Source organism: Vidua macroura, chromosome 4 (assembly GCF_024509145.1).
Source record: "Vidua macroura isolate BioBank_ID:100142 chromosome 4, ASM2450914v1, whole genome shotgun sequence".
Lineage (NCBI taxonomy): Eukaryota > Metazoa > Chordata > Aves > Passeriformes > Viduidae > Vidua > Vidua macroura.
In genome coordinates, this window is record NC_071574.1 from 64,612,831 (window position 1) to 64,635,552 (window position 22,722).

The 22,722-nt window shown below is 37.2% G+C and overlaps 1 protein-coding gene across 3 annotated transcripts in view; it reads right to left on the reverse strand.

Moving 5' to 3' along the window:
• The window catches only part of HTT (huntingtin), a 77,016-nt gene that overhangs the window by 52,721 nt on the left and 1,573 nt on the right, over positions 1-22,722 (reverse strand). For 2 of the 3 annotated variants that reach the window (XM_053975049.1, XM_053975051.1), the window contains exons 2-16: positions 18,181-18,264; positions 17,615-17,735; positions 14,169-14,228; positions 12,162-12,241; positions 11,612-11,750; positions 11,248-11,389; positions 9,670-9,848; positions 9,103-9,307; positions 8,159-8,206; positions 4,864-4,944; positions 4,142-4,506; positions 2,205-2,328; positions 1,811-1,929; positions 788-899; positions 105-245 (exon numbers count right to left, since the gene is read on the reverse strand). In XM_053975049.1, coding sequence (XP_053831024.1) covers positions 105-245; positions 788-899; positions 1,811-1,929; positions 2,205-2,328; positions 4,142-4,506; positions 4,864-4,944; positions 8,159-8,206; positions 9,103-9,307; positions 9,670-9,848; positions 11,248-11,389; positions 11,612-11,750; positions 12,162-12,241; positions 14,169-14,228; positions 17,615-17,735; positions 18,181-18,264 — 2,000 coding nt within the window. The remainder of the gene's footprint in view (positions 1-104; positions 246-787; positions 900-1,810; positions 1,930-2,204; positions 2,329-4,141; positions 4,507-4,863; positions 4,945-8,158; positions 8,207-9,102; positions 9,308-9,669; positions 9,849-11,247; positions 11,390-11,611; positions 11,751-12,161; positions 12,242-14,168; positions 14,229-17,614; positions 17,736-18,180; positions 18,265-22,722) is intronic. The other variant, XM_053975050.1, reaches the window with a different exon arrangement.

Consider the following 22,722-nt stretch of genomic DNA (forward strand, 5'->3'; position numbering starts at 1 on the left):
TCACAAATACCAAACTGAGTTTGGAGTTTTCAGGGTAGATGCTGCCTCACTTATTTGAAAACCCAAACACAGTAATAAAATGGGATATGTGAACTGCAACATACCATACTCTTCTCCCATTGCCTCCAGAGGTGTTTTATACAGTTTGCTGAAGAAGGACTCAGGGTGAAGTGCAACGGCTGCTCCAACACAACTTACTGCCAAGGCTTTTACACTGACTCTCACATCTCTATCAGGAACTAAAGCTGCGGGGAAGAAACAAAAATTATTAAAAGGAAGGTCTTTAAAAGCTTCCTGCCTTGTTTTAAATTTAATTAACAACACTATATAAAATAAAATAGCTTAGCCTGTACAAAAATATGAAGGCAGAGCAAGCAATTCCAGTTTGTCAGAGGCAGCAGTGATATACAGGCTGCTTTTTTACTTTCCTCAAATGAACAGCATTTGAAATATATTTGAAATACTCTAATACAGCCATAACATACTTCCAGCTCACCTCCTTCCAAAACCAATACATTATATGGGCATGTGAGCAATTAAGAGTTTAGAAAAGGGAAAAAGAACAAACACCTTAAATCAGTCATAAAGCATGACAGGAATGTGGTTAAGCCCCATCCCTGGATGCATTTTAAAAAATTGCAGATGTGGTGCTTAGGGACTGCCACAGAAAAACATCCAATATTTCCAATAAAGTGAGATCAAAACCAAGACAGAGCAAAGTGATCACACTTCCAGCTTCCTACATTGAGAGACACAAAGAGCCAATGAAGCTCAAAGACAAACATACCTCCTTTGTCCCCAGTGAGCAGGAAGGAGGCCGACAGCAGCCTGACGCAGTGCACCAGAGGAGCACAGTCTCTGTCAGTGTAGTGCCCGATGTCCCCCTTTACCCTGGAGGGCTATTGAAGGCAAATCACAATGCTTATACAGAGAAAAAAAATCATCTTCAATTGAAAAAAAAATATTAGCGCAAGATTTAGAAAGACTGCACATCCTCAAATGTCTAAAGGTTTAATACAAAATGAGTATATAATATTCATATGAAGTTTAATATATATTCCAAAAAAAGGCCTCAAAGCGCAATGGTTTGGAGAAGTTTATATCCTGTATCAGAACTGGTTCAATTTTATTACAGAAATATTTTATTGTAGATTTTTCTAAACTACCTAGACTTGCTATTTGCATGTGAAGAGCATACTAAACCACTTGTTGCCACCAAACTTTGGAAACTTTGTATGAAAAGCATATTATTTCTAAGTTGTTTTCTGTAGTTTCACATTTAGAATTCCCCAATAGTCCAAGCTGATCTAATTCTGCCTGCCACAAATCAAACTTTCATCCCAGCTCAGAACAATGTCCAAAGATAAAGTAAAAAAATATAAGAGGAAATCAGTAACTTGTAGTTAGAATGGCACCAGGCTCAAAGACTAACCTCTGAGGAGATCATGAAGTTACCTATACAGGTAGCAATCAGCACAAAGGTATTTCAGGTAAGAAAGTATCAGTGTAGCCTGCTAATGCACAGACAAAAAGGGTCTGTGTTCTCAGTAGGGTGTTCTGATACGGCTTTGTTGGTGATGATTGCATTTAAGATATCAACACTTAGATATTCCCCTTATGGTAAATTAAATTCAGGCTGTAACTCAGATTCCCTACCAACCTGAGTTCTTTGACCTATAATGAGGTACATCACATATACATGCTTCCCACATTTACCACTAGAATTTACTTCATCATAACTGTAATTTTAAATTTTTTTTGAACTTAATTGTTTTGAACTTTAAAACTGACCACTGTGATTACTTCTCACCTTGTTCTCATGATCACCAGCATCTGCTGCATCTTCTTTGGATGTAAATCGATCCACGCTGCTATCAGAGGGCTGCCTACTATGGCTCATGGTTTTCAGCAGGTGAGACTGTTGAAGAGCTTTAGAAAAAGAAAATTCATGAAATATCATTTCAGATGCAAACTAAAAGCACTTAATTAAACTTAATTATACCAACATGAAAAACAAATTAGCAGTGATCAAAACAAGTGATTGATCACAAGTGTTGAAATATATTTCTTATTTCACATATCCATCTAGTTATTTGTTTTTTGTATCCATTACACGAGTCTTCACTCCCTTCAAGTGCAGATGCACCTGAACACCTGTCTAATGGTGCCACCTGTCTGGCCCACCCCTGTATTTATCGACATACCAAGAGAAGAATTTCTGAAGGACTCTGAAGAATCATCTTGGAGAATATTTGCAGCTTCATCTTCCTCATCCTGTAGCTGCCCAATTTGCATTCCAGAATACTGTCCTTCAGCACCCTCCAAAACCTACACAATGTAAGGATAGGACTTAAAATAATTTCTCTTTACACAGCATATTAAATTTGAAACATGCAGTGTTAGTAATCTAGAAAGAGTCTGAAAGCAAATATGAGCCTGATAAATGTTAGTGTCCAGCTGCATGTAAGCCCAAAGCACTTCCCCTCCTCCTGCAACTCTGGGGCTATTGGAGGCCACAGTTCCATCTGAGAGTCTCTCAGCTGGGCTATGAACTTGGCTACCAACAGGAACCAAGTAAAACACTCAGGCCATTGCTCCCCTTGCTCCTTCATCACAAATGTTTCTCTCTCAGCAGTTACAAATCACAACCAACACCTTTACTGCCACAAACTGAACTTGGCCCTTGCAGTTAAACTCCCCCATAACCTCACTTGACCTGGATATGTGAAGTCAAACTGAGAACACACTGTGTAGGACAAAACACACCGTGTAGGACAAAAAAGGAGAAATAATTTTAAAGTATTTTAATTTCTTCATTCAAAGCCAGAAACCACTAAAATGGACTCATATGGATGAGAGTTTGACCCTTGGAACCAAGGCAATATATAGGCAGTGGGTATATGGAAAAATAACCATAAAAATTAATCATAACGATCAATGACAGTGAAGTAAAAAGAACAATTTCACTAATTTTATCAGAAAACAGGATGCTTCTTCAGTTACTTCCTGTCTTTAAAAGCATCTGGAAATTGTTAATTAAAAATCTTGCGTGTCAGTAACTTGAACAACCACTTAGTCTGTAAATTATGAAAGGATAATTTTACACGTAATTACTGCTTGTAAACAGTATGCCAACTGACAAGGATTTGCATAAACACCTTGTGCCAATAAACACACCTTGTCAATAAATGCCTGCTCACTTTGGCCTCTGCACTGCCTTCGTTTAATTCAGAGAGCACTTATCATCACTCCTTTGGTTCTTGAATCCTCACACTTGCAGAAGTATTTGTAGCATGATTATAAACTTACTATTTTTTGTAGTGCTAAGAGACTATTATGCTTCCAAATTGCTACAAGAAAACTACAGCCAAAAGTTTGATAATTTTTGAAAAAGTCTTAAGAAGTTCTAAATTTTCTCCCTTTTGAATTATCTGCTCTGGCTCCCAGTAACTGTATTTTTGCCGGTTTTATTACAACCTCACAATACAGTTGCCCAAGAGAGACAAATGTCCTAAAATAGATATACTGTATGCACATTTCAGGTGTTTATTAGATATGTAACTGCTACATTTGTAAATCATGCAGCATTTGCCCATTAGAGGAGAAATCCTTAAGATGGAATAAAAAGGAAAAAAAAAAAAGATGAGTTGTGCTTGCCAAGTGTAAAAGCACAGGCAGAAGGCAGTGTGAAGTATTGTGCTCCAAAAATATTCCTTTAACATTCCAAATAAACTGTTCACCCTTTAACACTTCCATTAACCCACCTGCACCAAAACAATTATTAATATATCTATACAAAATTAAGGATATACTACTAAGAGGATATATTTATGTCAAGACTTTGATGTTGCCACTCTTTCAGTGAGTGAAATCTGTAATGCCTCCACATGACCTACCCAGAGAACACATTGATTACAGCTTTGTAGTTTTTCATTATTGCTGAAGTGAAAGTGTTAAAAGGAGGTCAAGCTCTCCAATGGAGGTGTGAGCTGCTGACCTTTCCACTGTTACTAGCTGAGGATTGAAAAGTAGAAGACGAGTAAGGAGACGAATCCAAGTCTGGGCCCTCCATGGAAGAGCTCTGAGATATGTCGGGCCCCTCAGTAGAAGGAGATCCCCCCTCTGCCCGCTGCACACTTACAATTTCAGAACTGTCTGAAGGGGTTACAGCAGAGTCTGGACCTTCTGTAGTAGTCTGAGAGCTATCACTAATTGGTGAGGAAGCCTGTGTGCCATCATTCAAATCCATAGTGGCATCTGACTGGACAGCACTGATCTGGCTGGAGCTCCGACTGAGCACTTCATCATCCTCCCCTTCAGCAGCTGAGCTTGTCAGATCACAACCTGCCAGGTCCACGGAGTCTGACTGCAGCGTATGCTGTGAACGGGGCTGCTCCGTGATGATGTCGTGTCCCGTGGGATCAGCAGCCGAGCTCCCCACTGACCCACCTGTCGACACACCTGATGAGGAAGCCAGTTCACTGGTTATCTCACCCTTCACAGAAGCTGCAAAACACAGGCATTTATGAGTCAATCCAGTGTTTGAATTTGTGTTTCACTCTTGACATGAAAACACAGGCTAAACCACATGTTAAACTAGGCTAAGGGAAGTGTGTAATGAAACAGTTAAACTACAGGCAGGAAAACAGGCATCTTATAAAGATGCCACCCCATCTCTTTAAAAAAAGAATGCAGTCAACTTCACTAAGTTTGACATTCAGCAGTATTTATGGTTTCAGTTTTGTTTACCATGCTTTTTGAATGCCCATACACTTCTTCACCACCATAATGACTTGCACGTTTTGCAGAGAGCAATAACAGAATGTATTTGCTGGCTGCGCTGCTAAAAAGAAAGGCAGGTACCTGCAAATGATGCAGCACTGACATCAGATCGGGTTTCAGAATCATCATCCAAGCCTTCTTCTTCACCAAGAAGTACTTTACCTGAGAAGTGATATAAGAAAAACCTTTAGTTTTCAACAATTATGGTCAGTTTGAAATGTTGAACAGCTGAAGTCAGATGTGAAACCTATTTTTAAAGAAGTTTATCCAAATAATTTTTCATAGCTATGACAGATAACAGACAAAAGAAAGAAGGGAATGAATAAAGTGTACATCCAGTCCCTCACTAATTCATCAGGAAAGAAACTTGCAGCAGTGATAGGGAAACAGAGTTAAGTAATTTTATTTACCAGTGCAACCTTATTACTTTTAGTTTATTTTTTTTAACTAAATTTAGGATCCCACTAATTTCATCAAGTATGTGCTATTCCTAAGGACTTGATACGTAGGATCTGGATGTCTGCCCTCAACTCTGAAGGGCATTAATTACACCACAAGTAATAGAATAAATAACCTCTTCCTCAAGGCTACAAAAATTATCAAAGGCTGCTCAGAACTCCAAAGATAACAGTACAGAAAAAGCCCAGGGGGAAGAGCAGTGCAGACTAGAAGCACAAGACAACAGAGATGGGACAGGGTGATGAACCATGGACAACCATGGAGAGCTAAGGATTACTAAGGCAAAAAAATCTTCAGAGATGCTTTTGCCATAAGAAACTTGAGAACCACTTCTAACATAACCCAACCACCACAGAGTCCTCTTACTCACAGAGGATTATCTGCTTATATTACAGGCAGTGGAAAGAGAAAGATACTGCAGATGCACATTGCCTGGAAGGCAACCAAGGACACAACTGCACTGAAAAGTCTGTCCACGGGACAGCACGTGGAGTGCAGAGGGAGCTGCTAAGCTCATCCTTCTACGTCTTACAAGTCCCTTGCTGAGACAGGGATTCGCAGTAAGTGCTGTGAGAAGGACCATTTTGCTTAGACCACCAAGCTGCAATGGTAGTCTAAGATTCATAATGCAAGAAACTAATATTTAGAAAGCTCTGGGTGAATACCTTTGTACTTTATTCAAGTTAACTGGGGGTAAAATAGCATTAATACACTTTTGTATTAATTTCTTTTTCTCTACTGCTTTCATACATAGCAGTACCACTGTAAAATTACCTTCCTCTGAAAAGCATCATTTATGATACTCTAACCTGTAAGTAAGGCAGAAAAGCAAACATGGCATTTCCATATTCCTTCTATGTAAAATTACAGTAATTGAGAACTACATACTCCTATGAATGAGTGAGTAAAATCCTGCTAAAAGTTCCCAACAAAAAGCATGAAATATAATATATTCTTCTTTATTATTTTTCACATTTACATCCATTTCACTGAAACAAACCAGGATGTTCTTCTGTTTTCTATGGCTGACCACTTGTAAAAATAAGTGAAAGAATGAGAACACTGAAAAACAGTCATTAGGCACATTTGGTTTTGTATGCTTAAATGTATTAAATGAGCATATAACACATGCCACAGGATACTTTCCCTCTATTTGATAAGAAAAAAATCCAGTTAAGTTGCTTTCAAAACATAGGCTTTGATTTCAAAAGGAATTTTCAGCCTTTTTTGCAAATAATCTTCTGAAGTTGAAACATAAACGAACCAATGCAGGCCAGCTGCTCAGAACTGAAGTTGATCTGATGCAGCAAGATTACAAAGATGTGAAACAGAGATTTCTGTAGATCAGCCTCACTTTACACCCCTACACACAAAGGAGCATCACAGCTTGAGAAGTCCCATCCATTGCCCACTGTCATTACTCTGTATGACTGCAAAATGACTTCAAGGAGGAAGTGGGAATAGGCTTGGATTTTCCCTCCTTTCTACAACAGGAAATGAACAATTCACAATTTGAAAACAAACCTGTACAAAGCACAGAATTGTGAAGTGATTTCTTCAAATTGTTTATGCCATTGTTTAGACCACAAAATCTTCATACCATAATCTTGAAAAAGGATGACAGCTGATGACTCATACATGTTTTCTCACCAAGTGAAAGATTAGTATTTGAACAAGTACTTTAATTGAATTTACAGTATTTTATTAATACTTCAAAGTTACACTGAAGACTACCAACAAGACAAGCAATCTAAATGATTATTTACTATTTTTTATTTACAAGTGATATGCATTGTTATTCTGATTTGTTGCATTCTGTCTCACCTTTAGATGCTGCAGCAATATCTACTTTCAGACACCCATTCTTTCAATGTGTCCTTTCTAAACTAGAAATGATAACTGCGTCTGTAAGCATTAGTTCATTCAGCTTTAACCACTACTTTACATTTTGGTATACCCTTAAAGCATACAGATAAAGTTATTTAAGCATTATGAGATTCCTTGCACATGAAGATTGAAGAACATATCTGGAGAAAGTCTAAGCTGTAATGATGCTTCAAGTTTATATAATCTCATTTAGTTTTGAACTACTTTTCCTTGAGTTTTTCTATTCAGCATTGCACATCTCTTGCTTACTAATGCTTGCAGTGACTACACTACACTCAAACAGTTTCACTGCAATAGAAACATTTTGCTCACCTAATGCAGGTGATGAAAGTGTTACACAGCTGTACCCAGACTGATTCTGTCATAGGGACATGACTGGTTTAAATCAAAGTGTAAACATACAACTAAATATGAAGTACTTTCATGCACAAACTGGGAAAAGAATACTTCAGAAGAAACTGTTTAAACTCTTTAAAATCCTGCTAAATGAACTACCTGTTGAAGAAAGAAAATCTACACAGCCAAGACAAAAATGTATAGAATTAATCATCAAGAACAGAAAAAGAAATAAAAAAGCATCATATTGAAGCATGCAAACATACACATGCATTAGTGAATTACAGAGAAAAAAACAGGCCTAATAAAACCAGGAAAGTTAACTATTTTGCAAGTTACATTAATGGTTAAGTATTACCATGAAAAAGAAGAATGCCCTGTTCAGAGAGATTATTTTTCCATGTGCTCTTAAGAAGTTAAAACTGCATCATAATCATTAACATAACTTTTCCAGTGAACTACAATAAAAATAAATTGTATTTTAAAAATTATTTTAGAATATCTTGATTGCAATGTCAGAAATTGCATCAGAATTTTTTCACTATTTATAATGATTAAGCTCAGCTGATAAGACAGGCAATTGTGAATGAAGACCCAAGTTCAGCAAGACAATGAAATGGGGAGGGGGAAAAAAAACAACCCCAAAAAAATCAGGAAGGAATGTGATTAAAGATTTGTTTTCAAAAATAATCACCTTTATGCTTTCTTGCAAGAACAGGGCTGCATGAAGACCCCCCTCCAGCTGCAAATCACAGAAAGTAATACATCAGGGCATAGACAGAGCTAATGAAATCATGAAGGAATTCTAATAGCCACAAGTGGGAAACGAAAAAAAAAAACAACCAAACAAAACAAAATAAAACCAAAAACCCACAAAAACAGAAAAAAAAAAAACAAAGCCAGGAAGAAATAGCAAACTTGTTGCTTTTGAAGTCCAAGGTTTTTTGATCATTTGACACCGAATTTCTTTTAATATTCTGAGCCACTTGTGTGTAGTTTGCTTTCAAAAATGTGTTCTAAATTTCCCTGCTATGATTACTTCCAGCTAATAATTTACATTCCAGAAGCAGCAATATTGGTTGACCCATTATTTCAATACAGACTCCTTACAAAAATCCAATCAAAGACTGATTCTTTTGAAACAGGTATGTAGAAGTTAAAGAGAATTTCAAGAACATGCAGTCCACAGACAAGAAAGCTGACAACTGATTTTAACAGTTAAGGATAAGCTTAAGTCATGCTTTAATTTCATGCTGGTTTTGGTATTCAGCAAGGAGCTCTCAGTTAATACAAACTCTGATTAGGTCTGCTTTTATGAATCACAATTATCAGATGACTGGTAAGAACATTCATTTTGTGAGATAAAAAAAAAGTCAGCATATTTAACTGCTTTGTGTAACAAAAAAAATCATCAACACAAACTGAAAAAAAAAACCTCTGAAGCTTGTCATTAATCAATGAACATATACCCACTTAAAAGAAGGAGGGAAAGAACTTCTACTGTACCTGGGGAAAAAAGAATGCCATGCATAGCTGCATACATTTCATTTAACCTTCATTCTTTTGCTAACAAGAAGAACTAGAGCTGATGATGTATGTTCATTTCCTTTTACCACATCTACCAAAAGCAGAGCTTACCTATAAGTTCCACTATGCTCCCACTGCGGCTCCTGCTGGCAGGTTCATCTTTGGATACACTGACCTGAGCAATGCCCCCGCAGGCGGTCAGGGCATGGAGCAGTTCAGGGGGGGGCGTTCTAAAGAGCTGCTGGAGCAATTCTAAAGCTCCAGTCACAACATTATGGTCCTGATGCTGGGTATAGTGCAGAGTCAGTTCATAAACCTGAAAGGCAGCAGAGCACAGGAATAAGTCTCTATGAAGACAGAACATACTATGTGTCTTACCCTATACAACATCAAATTTCAGAAATGAATTAAGACTAACTGATGCTCAGTATATATGATCTTCACCACAATCTTCCAAGGGGGAAATGTCAATCGATTGTAGCCACTTAACTGCCTTTTTGGTAGAAGTCTGGTCATTACTTATCAATAATTCCCCTCACTGGATCAACTATCATTTATCAAGATAAAGAGCAATTTGAGAATTCAGAGTGTTCAGTATCAGACAAATGCTGGATCACTATTTATTTATTTCCCTCCCAATTAGTACTCTTCAGGTAAGGGTTATTATTCATATTTTACCTGTGTAAGTTGTTCTGGTGAAGGTGAAATCTCTGTTTCTTTCCTTGTTACACCAAAACTGCCTTTCAGGCTGGTATCTTTTACTTGTTGTTGCAATAAAGGTATGAGATACCTTAGTGTAAGTAAAACACCCAGAATTAAAAGAGTAGGACGATCATCTTCTACAGGAACCAACAAGCCTGAGAGGAGAAACAAAGTGGCCAAATAACTTACTGACAGTGGTTAGTTTCAACACAAACAATGTTATTTCATGTAGTCCACATAATAGCTTCTTTAAATTAAAAAAAACCAACAAAACAGAGCAACCAAAACCTAGCAGCAATTTAAGAGTGTTTTCCAAATGTAGAAACATTTGAAAATATGTATTTTATACTACTGATAATCAATTAAGCAGTATGGGAGAATGATCAGAGGACCCTGTCTCACCTTCCCTGTTTCCACGCTTTATTCCATAAAACCACAAAATTTCATTTTTTTTAATAGCTGATGCTTTCATCAAATGATGAAAGCTCCTCTCACCTGCCTCCTCTCTCCACTTGACAGCTTACATTCAAGTGTAATTCTCTTGCTCACAGATGCACTACTATCCTAATGAATATATTTGCACTTTGCCCTGTTTTGGGAACTTTCTTCCATATACCTACCTGCTAATCACAACCAACCCCAAAGCATATTACAAACTAATATAAGTTATGGAAAACACAACCTTCTATCCAGGGAGGAGAAAAAAAAAATCAGAATCAATTCTTGGAGTTCCTATTTGTGTTTCTGTTTGAATTCTACATCATTGCCAAGGACATTATCACACATCACTTTAGAGGGAGGAAAGTCACAATGTAGCATTTGAATTTTTCACACTTCTTGAAAGCAGCAAGGCTAACACGGTAACACCTCGTGTATCTGTTGGTCTCCCTTATCTCTCCTTTTGCAAGACAGTCTACATAGTAAAGAACCCCTTGTCAATGACAAAACTGAGGCAAGTTTCCACTGAAAGCCAGAGACGCCTCTTGCCGTGACTTGCAAAACAGCCTGAAGACCACGCAAACTTCCCAGCTGAAGAAATAAGGAAGTAATACCTGATACAAAATTGTGCACTTTAAATAAAAAAACCCTCAAATTCTGCTTTAAGTTATAACAGAATCTATGTGGTGGTCCTTCTAAGAAAGGTCACAGAGTATGCGATCATGGCCTAGAGCAGAGCAGGGTACCCTCCACCTCAGACCTGCTGCACTAGCAACCAAGCTGATGGACCATGCAAGTCTTCAGACTCCTGATGCTGTGCAAATTCACCCAGAATCCTTAGACCTCTTTTTCCAGTAACCTACTTGCTTCCCAAGCCTCAGCTACTTGTTTTCTATATTACTTACTAGCACTGAAGCATAGAGAGAGAGACAAACAGCTTTAGAAGTATATTTCTCTAAATTAACATCAGATAAAGTATCAGCAGTGTAACTGGTAGCCAAAGCATCCTTCCTTTACCTGAAAGCCTTTCACATATACAGAGTGATACATATTCTTACACAGAAAAACATGTAATGTTACTTACACATAAAGCTTTTTTTTTTCTCTGAATCTTACCTAAAAGCACATTCAATAACCAGGCATAAAAATACTGTGCTCTTCGTGAATGTTGACAGATGCTTACTGCTGATCCTGCTGCTGTTCGACGGATAGTGGGGGAACTGGATTTAAGATTAGCTATGAAAGCCTTCAACAAAACCTAGAAACAAAGACACCTCACTTAACTTTTTATCAGAAGCGAACTAAGAAGCCAGTAACTGTATTTTTCATTTATTCAAACCATTACTTCGTGCACATCAAGCAAAGGCAACTACTGCCTTAATTCAGACATGCAGCTTTCTGTACCATCTGACTGGTAATGCTGATAACTCACCATGCTTTGGGATACAACAGGGAGCACTAATAGGGTAAAGAAAGGTACCTTAATCTCATTGTCATTTGCAAAATTGCCGAAGGCTGCCATGATTTTGGGTATTGCTGCAGCCAGCGTCTCTTGTACCGATTCTTCGGGTCTCTTACTTATCCGTGTCAGACAGGGCAAAAGGTTCACCAAATACGGCCTAAGTATGGCACAGGAGGAAAACTGATGTGAGATCAGAACAACTGTACCCTTCTAAGTATTTATAACTCATACTCTAGTTCTGTGGTATTACTAAATCATACAAAAATGTATACTTGTTAGCTACACAGAACATAGAAAAAAAAAATGAAGACTCTTCAGAATGCAAGAGAATACACTTAAAAGATCCAAGTCATTATCTTTACAAGTCTTTCCCCCTACAGTAATGTATAGCATAGAACTAAAACTCCATTAAAAAACATACAGATGAAATAAATTCAGAGAGAATAAGGTGATAGCAATTCCTCCAACCTCCTAATTATATACTTAAAACTTCCAAACAGTAACATTCTGTTAACATCTGTATTTCTTTAAAGGTTCTTTGTGAAGTTCATTATTAGAATGTGTTTACCTGCACTTTTGAGGTCGAACTAGATGGGCAAGCTCAGCAAATCTCCAGAGTGCAGCACGCAGACTTCTTGAAGCACCATTCTAGACAGAGTATATAACTATCACATTTCATCATGCAAAACCATTCCCTACAAAAAAACTGCCTATAACATACAATAGTGTATATTTTACTTAAACAGATAAAAATACAAGGTGTCTGGAAATTATAAGTTTCCTTTAGCCAAAGGAAGTCAAGTCAGTTCCATGACTACCTTCATTTTTCCAGCTGGCATTTCTGAGTAATCTAAAATTAATAATAAGGAACACCACAAAAGAAAAGGAAGTGTTTGAGATCTCTGCTCTGCTGAAATCTGCTTAAAATACCACAGAGAAAGGCATCAGCCAGCAAAGAAACACTGATGATATGAGAGTCTGAAAATCACTGGAACACTTGCAGAGATATAAATAAAGCATAAAATTGACAGCAGTGAAGATATGCAAATAAACAACATTCATGTTCTGAGTGCACCAAAGGAAAAATCAGCATACTGATCTGCAGCACTGACAATGGATTGACAGCTGAAGTTTAGTATCTATTTGCCTGGACTGACACCTTCCATTGTGCACCTAACTTAAAACAGAATACCCTTACATTGGTGTCTAGGGATGTAGTACAATTCCCTAATGTCGGAAATACAGAAAACTGTGGGAGTCAATAGATGCCTAGGAGGGTGTCTACCTAATGTAGCTCAAACCCAACCAAAATGCTTCTCAAATTGAGTCCCATGAAGGAAGACAAAGCTGAGATGTTTAAAAACTGTCATTTCCTTATTACTTTCTTCAGCTGGTATATCAAAGGCTTGCTAGCGTGACAAGTAAAAAATACTTGCATCTGAATTACAAAATGTGCATTTCTCAGGTTCACAGCCAAACAACAGATTCTGGCACGGCTTCTGAAGTGATCCTGATGCACAAACAAAATTCAGTCTGCTGGCTACTCCTGTTGCACATGCTACCTCTCTCTCACTTGTCATGAATCCAAGAGCACCTTTCAAGAAGTACATGCCAACTGAATGACAAATTATTTCCTCCTACACCTGGTAATAAATGTGCAGAAACTTCAGAGCAATTTCTATGTTGGTTGTTTTCCGCTAATTAGGTAATGTCCATTTCCACACCCACAAAAATACTGCATGACATTAAGGTACAGCAGTACAGTAGGATATCCATACATGGCCCTACATCTAACAGAGGAAAAGCTATGCACATTGGTTTTGTGACTTATATTCTAGAGCTCTATTCCCCCCAAAAATGGAAAAACCCAGCATCATTACTGTCTGACAAGTAACACCTCTATTTTCTCTCTATACAAGCCTGACCACACGTTTATAGATGCAAGAGACACAATTTCAGTGATACTGTCCTAAACACAGCATTTCTTTTCTGCAGTTACAAACTTCAAAAAGGCTATTACTAAATTTCTTCCTGTGGACATAATTATATTGTACCTTTGATAGCTAGAGAGATGCTTCAGTATTTTTCCCTATGCCTCTGTAAGAATCTGTAAATATACATCATACATTCATAAAGTAGTTGTATCAGGTTACTTCAAGCTTTAATTCTCCATGAGGTTGTGTCAATTAAGAATGCCACTGTCCTCCATCTACTTTTCATCACCTATTTGGTCTGAGTTATTCTTTCCAGCTTAGTCAGTGGAGCAAACATCATGAATTATTCCTTTGGGTGGGGAGTCACTAAGGTTAACTCAGATTGCCTTCAAACCAAATGCTCACACATTTTCTGCCAGCTAAACTTTCAGGAGTGGTTAAATCAAAACACTGGGGGACAGCAGTGAGGAATTCAGTAGAATAATACTTTAAAACAATCACAAATCCTTCTAAAAATGAAGATTTTACCTCAGTCTTAAAAGACAAACTACTAAGTTACACTAATGCTACATTCCAATATACTAGAACACATACTAAATAGCACATTTCAGAAGAAAGAACATGAAAGAAAAATCACTCACCTTTTTTATCTCTTTATAGAGTTCTAACTGTAACCTGGGAAGATTGGAATCCATCAAAGCCTGCAATAAAATGCATTGAGATCATACTGTATCAGAGGGGAGGTGCTTTACAGGAAAAATGTTACACTTGCAGTAAAACAGCTTCAAACAGGCACAGAACTATCTAAGGGTCCCTGTATTTGACGGATAACTAAGGAAGTGATAAATACTGAGAAGAGACACCTTTATCCTTCAAACAAATGTGGACAAACTCCACAAACTCTAACAGTTATTTGCAGTAAATACTGACTGTTTTCTGACTCTACCTGCAAAAGGCCATATGGGATCAGTCCACAAGCAGAGCTGACCTCTTGTGCTTTCTGGCAATCACCAGAACAGGTACTCATGAACAGAACATTAAAACACAAGAATAGCATTCACAAGCAGCAAAAAGGCATTCCCTGCTATACTCCCCCATTGTCAACTAGACTCCTACTATTTCTCAAACTGAAGCTGTATTTGTACCATTACTTTTAAAAGCCCCTGAAAATCCTTTGTTTCATGAATCAGCCAATTTTCTGCATCCAGTTAGTACACACTTCAGGAGGAGTTCTGCATACCAGAAGTGTCACATCCCAGGATCCAATCAAGCATACAGCAACAGAGTTCAAACCTGCAGCCTGGCTAAAACCCAGTGTACATGAAATGAAGTAAGCACAGAGAAGCAGTAATTTTCTATTCACTCCAACTTGGTCATTCTCTACCTTCAAAGTATTGGAGAATAAGAAGATATGAAAATATAATCTCTTCATACAGAATAATTTGTATATATATGGTTACCCTTCCTCCTCTATTTTCCCTAGGGTATATTTATGAATATTTCCATCAGCTCCTCCTCCACTGAGATGAGACCCTCATACAATCTGAAAGTGCCTACATTGTGAATTCATACGGTGCTATATTGTGGAGTATTTAATTTTTTATTCCTTGCCTAATAATTTCTCCATTTCTAATTTTCTAACTGTCTTCCTGGCTACTAACCATTAAACTCACATCTTCACAGGATTACTCCTCATGACTACAAAATCTGCTGGCACCCACTGAGCTAGAAGTCACAACTGCTTCAGCACAGCAAGTAGAGTGCCTGTGGTTCCTCCAGAGCATGGCTTCCCCAGCCAAAATTGTATGCTCCAAAACTCCATTCACCCCAATTACACCTGTTACAATACAATGGCATTGCCTTCCCGAAAAAAACCTTACCTGGGTTGTATCTTTATATTAACATAAGCACCCCAACTACAGACTGCAGGTGCCAGGCCAAGAGCAGGTAGGATTTACTTCACATAACTTAGTTTTTATGAGAAGTTTACTGCACCTATATATATATATATGAGGATATCAAGCAATACAAAAAGACCCCAGCTATTATTTGGCTTTGAGGTTTTGTCCTTACAATACACCCAACTACAGGAACTCTTTTTGTTAGTGTATAGCTATATTTTTAGCAGGCTAGAATCTATAATGTCATCATTTGGAAAAAAAGCATAGTCAGCTCTAAACTGCCACAATAATAAATTCCAATTACTGAGGCCAATTGTATTGCAATCTGTGTGAACAGTCCCACCAGTATCATTAGCACAGAGAATACTACAACATCATGCATCAGCTTTAGAGACAAGACAGTTTGACCTTATCCACAGAAACCTGCAAAGTCCCAACTTGGTATTTTTTCTTTTAAAGATATCACCACAGTTATTTAAATTTTGAGCCATTTATGCTGTCTTTGAGGTTCTGACAGGTAAGTGTAGTGATACTTGAAGATGACTTACAGAGTGTTGATCTAAAGTTATGTGTTCAGCCTTGTCTGCACAGAAGAGTTCATTTTCTAGTTACAGTAATGAGCATCAACTCCAGACAGACACACAGTTACACAAGTAATGCTTACATCTATAGTTTTTATTTCAAGAGAAGCTACAAAGCATCCAACTAGCAAAAGAATTAGCCTCTATAAATGCCTGAGATACTAAAAAAAGGCTGAACTTTAACTAAAATGCAAGCTTAGGGGCCCAACACCTCTGTTCTACTTACCACAAGCATCACTGGTATTTGCACAAGCAAAAATAAAACTGGACATTTTTTTGTTTCTGCATTTATACACAAGAGTCTGCCCAAATTGCTAAATTGCTTCCACACAACATAAAGCACAGAAACAGAATACAAGGTACACCTCGCTTCCATAACAGTCTGATACATCCATGTGTGTGGAATATCACAACTGTTACCACTTCAGAGCTGAGACCAACTGGCAAGCTTAATGACTGATAGAAGATGCTGTCATTTAAAACCACTTTAATCTTGAAAACTAAACAAACTACCATACAAACATTTGGAAGAAAAATTAGGTTTTTCAAGTTACCCTGAAACATGCCAGAGAGCAACAATATTAAATAGATTAGAGATTTTATGAAGTAAATTTTATACCAAGCCTACACAAGTGTTCCATGGAAAGTAGGAAATAAGCTTATATTCTTTAGGACTGTTTCAGAGCAGCTTTTAAAGCAAATTGAGTTAAATAATAATGTATGCATCTCATAGAGCACTCTCCCTCCAACAGAAAAACATTCAAATCAAAGTGAAAAGAGCAAAGTGCTATTGGACAAAACAAAAAAAATCGAGGAACTCGCACTTCCTCATTCCTTATCATTATGGAACACACTACACAATCTGTAAACTTAAGCACTTTGCATCAACTACATTACTTATGCAGGTACATAACAGTGTCTTAAAGTTCAAGTATTTCAGAAAAAAACCAAACACAAAAAAGGGAAGTGAACACAAGCCTCTTCTGGAAGCAGCAGTTTCTACAAATTACTCACAAGGTTAATTTAAAGATATTTTGAATCAAAATTTAGACCTTGCATGACCTCCTGTGAATGCCCATCTGCTGTTCTCCAACAAGCTCTTCATTCTGGATCACAGCAGGGGAACAAACAATCTCCAGAATACCATATTTATTCTAATTACTGCCTGAAATCTCTTCCTCCAAGTCTCAGCAAACCACACTACCTTTCAATCAGTTTTTAAATAATATTTTTACCTTTCCTCATGTTAAGTGTCTTTATGTTTACAGAACAATAATAGGAGTATTCCTCCCACACAAGACGATTTCAGAAAAGCCCACATTCCTGTTTTGGTTAACTTGTAGAGAAAAAGTTAATGAACAATTGAAGACAGGAATAGATCAGAACAATGAATTACATAAGACAAGTTAAATATGTTGATCTGGGCATAAAAACCTCTCCTAAGAGAGAAAGAGCACATAGAGAATTTAGTACAGAAGCTTACTTAGCCCTCTTACATGATGAGATATTATCAACAGTAAGAAAGGCAACTAAAAGAACATCAGGGGGTATTCAGACAGGACACTGCATCAAGAAGACACAAAATGTGATAGCAAAAGCTCTTACTTTAATAACTTTATTAAGGCATTCATCTGCAACCATCCGGACATCAGATTCTGCATCCTCACTGCAGAGGAGAAAGAGTTCCATAGCAATGCCCAGCAGTTTCTGAAATTCTGGGGAATTCCTAAATAAACAAACATTAGAAAATTACAATGTGCACCATGAAAATGAACATCAATGATGTTTTTGAAAGGGTTTTAAAATCCAACTACATATATACTGTACACACATACGCAAGAGGAGAAGGCATTCAGTGCACTAAAGCACTTCATTAAGAGTTGGGAGATCATTTCCCAACTCTTTCCTGCACAACCTGGTAAGGTATCTGACCTCTGTGCCTAAGTTTTTCTGTTTGCAGTAGAAGGAAAGTGCCCACTCCACCAACAGGTAAATAGAAGTCCTTCTTAGATTTTGAGTTGGTTAAAAAGAAACCCACACCATTTCAGTTTTAAATGGAAGCTCAGCAATTATAAGGAATCCTCCCAACAACTAACACTCTAAAGTTGTTATTAATCCTAATGAATTAAAGATATTAACAAATAATCAATAGATTAAAGACATTGCCTTACCTTAGTGACTGAGCAACTATGTTTTCACATATTGTTAGACAATGATTCACTCGATCTTTCTTGGTAGCTGAAAGTTCTTTCTTTCTAAAGGAAGAAAAAAAATGATAATGAGTATAAGACAATAGTTCAAAAGTGACCATTCAAACACTTGCTAAAGTAGTGTCTAATCATAACTCAAGAAAAAGATGCATTTGCATTTTCTGGTCACTCCATAAACAGCTGTACACCTACTACCTGCAGACCCAGGACTTCATCTGCAGCTGCTGCTGAGAGCACACATGGGCACACAAGCAAAGGAGAAATATTAGAAAAAGAATATAGAATTAATCATTTAACAGGGAATATCACATTAATTCCATAACTTTCACTGAGAAAATGCTTGGGAATGCAAACTGAAGAATGAAGAAGAGTAAAGGGAAAGGACAGAAAAAATGAGGCAGTCCTAGAACAAAGCAAAAATAAAAGAAAGTGATAGAAAGAAAAAGGTTGGAGAAAATAAGCCAAAAGAACAAAAAATAGCTCATTTAAAAAGACCCTCCTCCTACATACCATCACCTTAGATTTTTTTCTGTCTGCCAATGTCTTGAAACTTCAAGCTGCATTAAATGGACAATTTGCATCTGAACTGCAAATGATGACAAAGCAATGCCATCATACACTGCATTTCTCCACAGGCAATCACAAAAACAGCAAAGCCCAAGGCACAGTCTGCCCATTGAGAAAAACACCCCTATAGTAACACTTGGTATAGGCCAGGAAAGGCCAAGCTGAGTGTACAATAAAAAGAACAAAATGCACAGAAACAAAGAATGTGTATTTACAAACAACAGAGAGCACAATATGAAAAGCTTCTCCTTTGCAAAATGAGTTTAACATTCACTTCAACATGATACAAGCTCCTGGAATAGCAGCTCTTCCCTGCTCCACCCCCAATAAAGGAACTGAAAAAAGAGAGCGAGACAGAGTCCCAACTCTGACTGTGAAATTTTATTTAAGTCTGCAGTCTCTCCTACTCCTAACTTTACTGACACAGAATCATTTCTAGGAAAGCAGATGTTACTTTTAAATAATTAACCAGTAGCAATACTGGAGCAAAACCACCCACCCAAAGGTATCTCTCCTGAGTGTTTCACTATAAAGAATTACCAGTTTCTTCACTCACATTCACATAGAATCTTCCCTTTTGTTTTCTAAGTGAAAACTGATCATTTTTAGTATTTCATTCTCTCCGTAAAACATAGCAAAAATCATGAAACAGCAAAACAGTGTTTCTGAAGTAGAAGTTGGAAAACAATGTGAACAGCCTTGAGTTACATTAACAGCAGTAACACAACATCAAGGGCCAACAGCAAGTAGCCAATAGCACATAAAATTAAGTTAACTCAAAATACAGTGTTAGACAAGTATTTTTAAAGAACTACACTGCATTATTTAGGAACTTCAGCTCAAATAATAGTAGAGGTTTTGAAAAAAAGTCATTAGTATCCCAGTCATCCCAGTATCCCTGTCCCTTTTCTTCCCTCAGGCTGGAAGTGAGGGGTTCAAAAGTCTGTGTTCTGAAGATCTCAATTTTTCTCACAAAGAAAATATCATCCCATCTGAGAAATACTTTCTACTTTTGTAGAAAGAAGTAGAAGTTTAAGGAATAGCTCTGAACAAAGTATTTTTTTCTATTTTAGTTTGGCAGTAGTTTATTTAGGCAAGCTAAACAGCCAAGAGGATCTCTTCTTGGACTTAAGACACTGGCAGAATATGAGCAGACAATCTGAATTTGTTCAAGATACACAATGCCTTTCTTTCTCTCCATCTTGAAAAATGTTAAGAGTCATTAGCAGCATTTCAGATCATCTCTAACACAAAACCAAATACTGTCCAAGATGTCCAGCTGATTTTGCAACGTCAGCACCACCAATGTGAGCAGGCACCTCAGAAAACGATTAAATCATTTAAACTTTCATGCTAATTTTACCCAGCAGTCCCAATCTCTTATGAGCACCATTTTCAATACATATTCAACCCAAAAATAGAACAGGCACATCTGAACTTGCCCATAAGATCATTATTTCAGATACAAGACCTATTGAAAATATTGCTGACAAAGATTACTTCCAGAATAAAGTTCTCTATTATCTACACATAACATAGCCCTGAGCAAGGCAGGCAGTGGTGTTCAATACTGCTCACACTGGCAGAGATCAATCTCTTGGGCAAACTTCTGTAAACAGAGAGCACCACTAACACATCATCTACACCTTGCTGAAATAAGTAACTTCAAAATTTAAAAAGGCCTGGCTAGAGAAAATATAACAGAAAAACAATTTAAAGAAATGAAAAGTGGAAGGAAAATGCTTAATGTATATTATGTACATGCACATATTTTCTGTGCTTACAGAGGGAAAAGGGTAACAGAACAGTACCTAGAGAGAAAACACATGATTTTTTTAGTTCAAAAAAACAAACAAAGCTCTATTGAGAAGTATCATGAAGTCCACAGGCAAACTGCTGATGAGCATACCCAGGGGGACAACAACAGCATCACACATTTGATGAATCAATCAGACACATTTGATGAGTAACAGAAGGCAGGAGATATAGAAGCAGCAGTTATCAACCAGAAAGCTCCGTCTCACTTACAGAGGAGTTTAATCTCCTGTGTACTTCTACAGACCAGGAAGATCGACAAACAATGTAAGAAAACCAGCAAGACCAAATAATTTTGCCCTTTGCCAGGTGAGCTGACTATAAGGAGATGCAGCTCACCAATGCTCATTTTTATTAGACCTTGAAATTAATAATATGTGAAGAGTACAGAAGTTCTAAAGCTGAGCCTGTGGTAAGAAAAAAAGGCCAAACCAAATGGCTTGACATTGATCTTGACAAAAATAACAGAAACTAAAAACTATTCTTTTAATAACAAACAGAAATATGAGTGGATCAGATCAAGAAACAAACTCAGTCCAAATATAGGGGATACCAGAAACAAGGTGCAGTAATGCAGGCAGTGATGGATGGTCAAATTAACCAGAACTTGTCTACTAAATACCCCAGACATGGTAATGCCAAAAAACTATCAAGGAACCACTTCTGACAAGCAGGGCAATAGGTAATACCCATGCAGTTTGTTTGATCTCCAGTAAAACAAAAAATTTAATGCTAGGCCTCCATATAGCACTGATCAAACCAATCTACAGCATCAGTCAAACATAAAAGACACAGAAAAATTGAAGAGTATAGAAAAAAGCATATTGCTTGGGCTTTTACAGTACCTTTTGCTATAAAGCTAATGGTTAGAATCAAATGTAAAAAAATTGAAAACAATGACAGTAAGTAACTATTGGAATAAATTGACAAGAAAAAATGTAAAGAATCCACTTTTGGATTCACAAATCAAACTCTAAATTTTTATACCATACTAGTAAACTTTTAAGTTTACTTTTAAGTTAATGGGAGCTTTGTGATCCAAAACAAAACATCCAATTTATAACAAAATGTCAGTCAGAAAAAGCTGAAAAAATATACGGAAGAAAATTAGTTGCCTAAGCAGAAATGTATAGAAGCAATATGACAGAGAACTCAAGTTTACATAGAAGGAAAAAAAACCCAACAGGCGACAAGAAAGAGGGGACCAGAGACTAACATCTGACTGTAAGGCGTAATGTAAGCATAACACATGATCATTGCTGATTAAAATCCCTTGAAACAGAAAAAGATATTATCTTCTTGGTAAAAGCTTGGATTTGATTAATATTTTAATTAAAAAGGACAGGATATCAGTATTATCAAAAGTTCTGGAGTCATTGTCTTACAATAAAGTGAAGAAAGATATAGATACCTGCTGGGTAAACAATTAATTCTTCTCTACCCCAATCTCTCTGATCTTAAAACATTTCATAGCAGGAGAGAGTACTCAGTAGGATGATAGGAACTTACTACACAGAACTACAAGAGATGTATGTGTTATTTACACAGACGCACAACAAAGATGAACACTTCTCTCCAAACACAGAGACAATTTTCCTTTCCAGTCTACTACAAAGAAGAGAAAATAAATGCAGACAGTATTGTGAATTACATTCAATATGTCACCTGCTATTTCACTAAAAGTCTGGGAAGCCTCAGCAAAGGCTGCCACAATAGCTTTTCACTGGCTTTTATGAGGATCAGTGCTGTCACTGAATTTGTCCAGTTCCTGGGGGCATACAGTCCCATCAGCTTTCTGAAAACAGCCTATTTTTAAACACAAAGCAAAGTCAACGAGGACAACTCCAACACTAATTTTTTAATGTTTACAGTGGAACATGCCTAAATTTAGACCATCAAACCAAGCATATCACAAGCATCACAAATAATACTAAGGATTTTCTCTTGCAATAGCATGACCTTTCTCACCAGTAAATTTCAGGACAGAAATCTGAACAGCACATAGAAAGACTGGAAATAGATGTTCATCCATGTCACACAAAGTACACAACAGAGCAATTAGTCCCTGCAGACCAGTAAGGCACCTAAGAACAACTAGCTCATGAAGAAGATGAGTTTTCT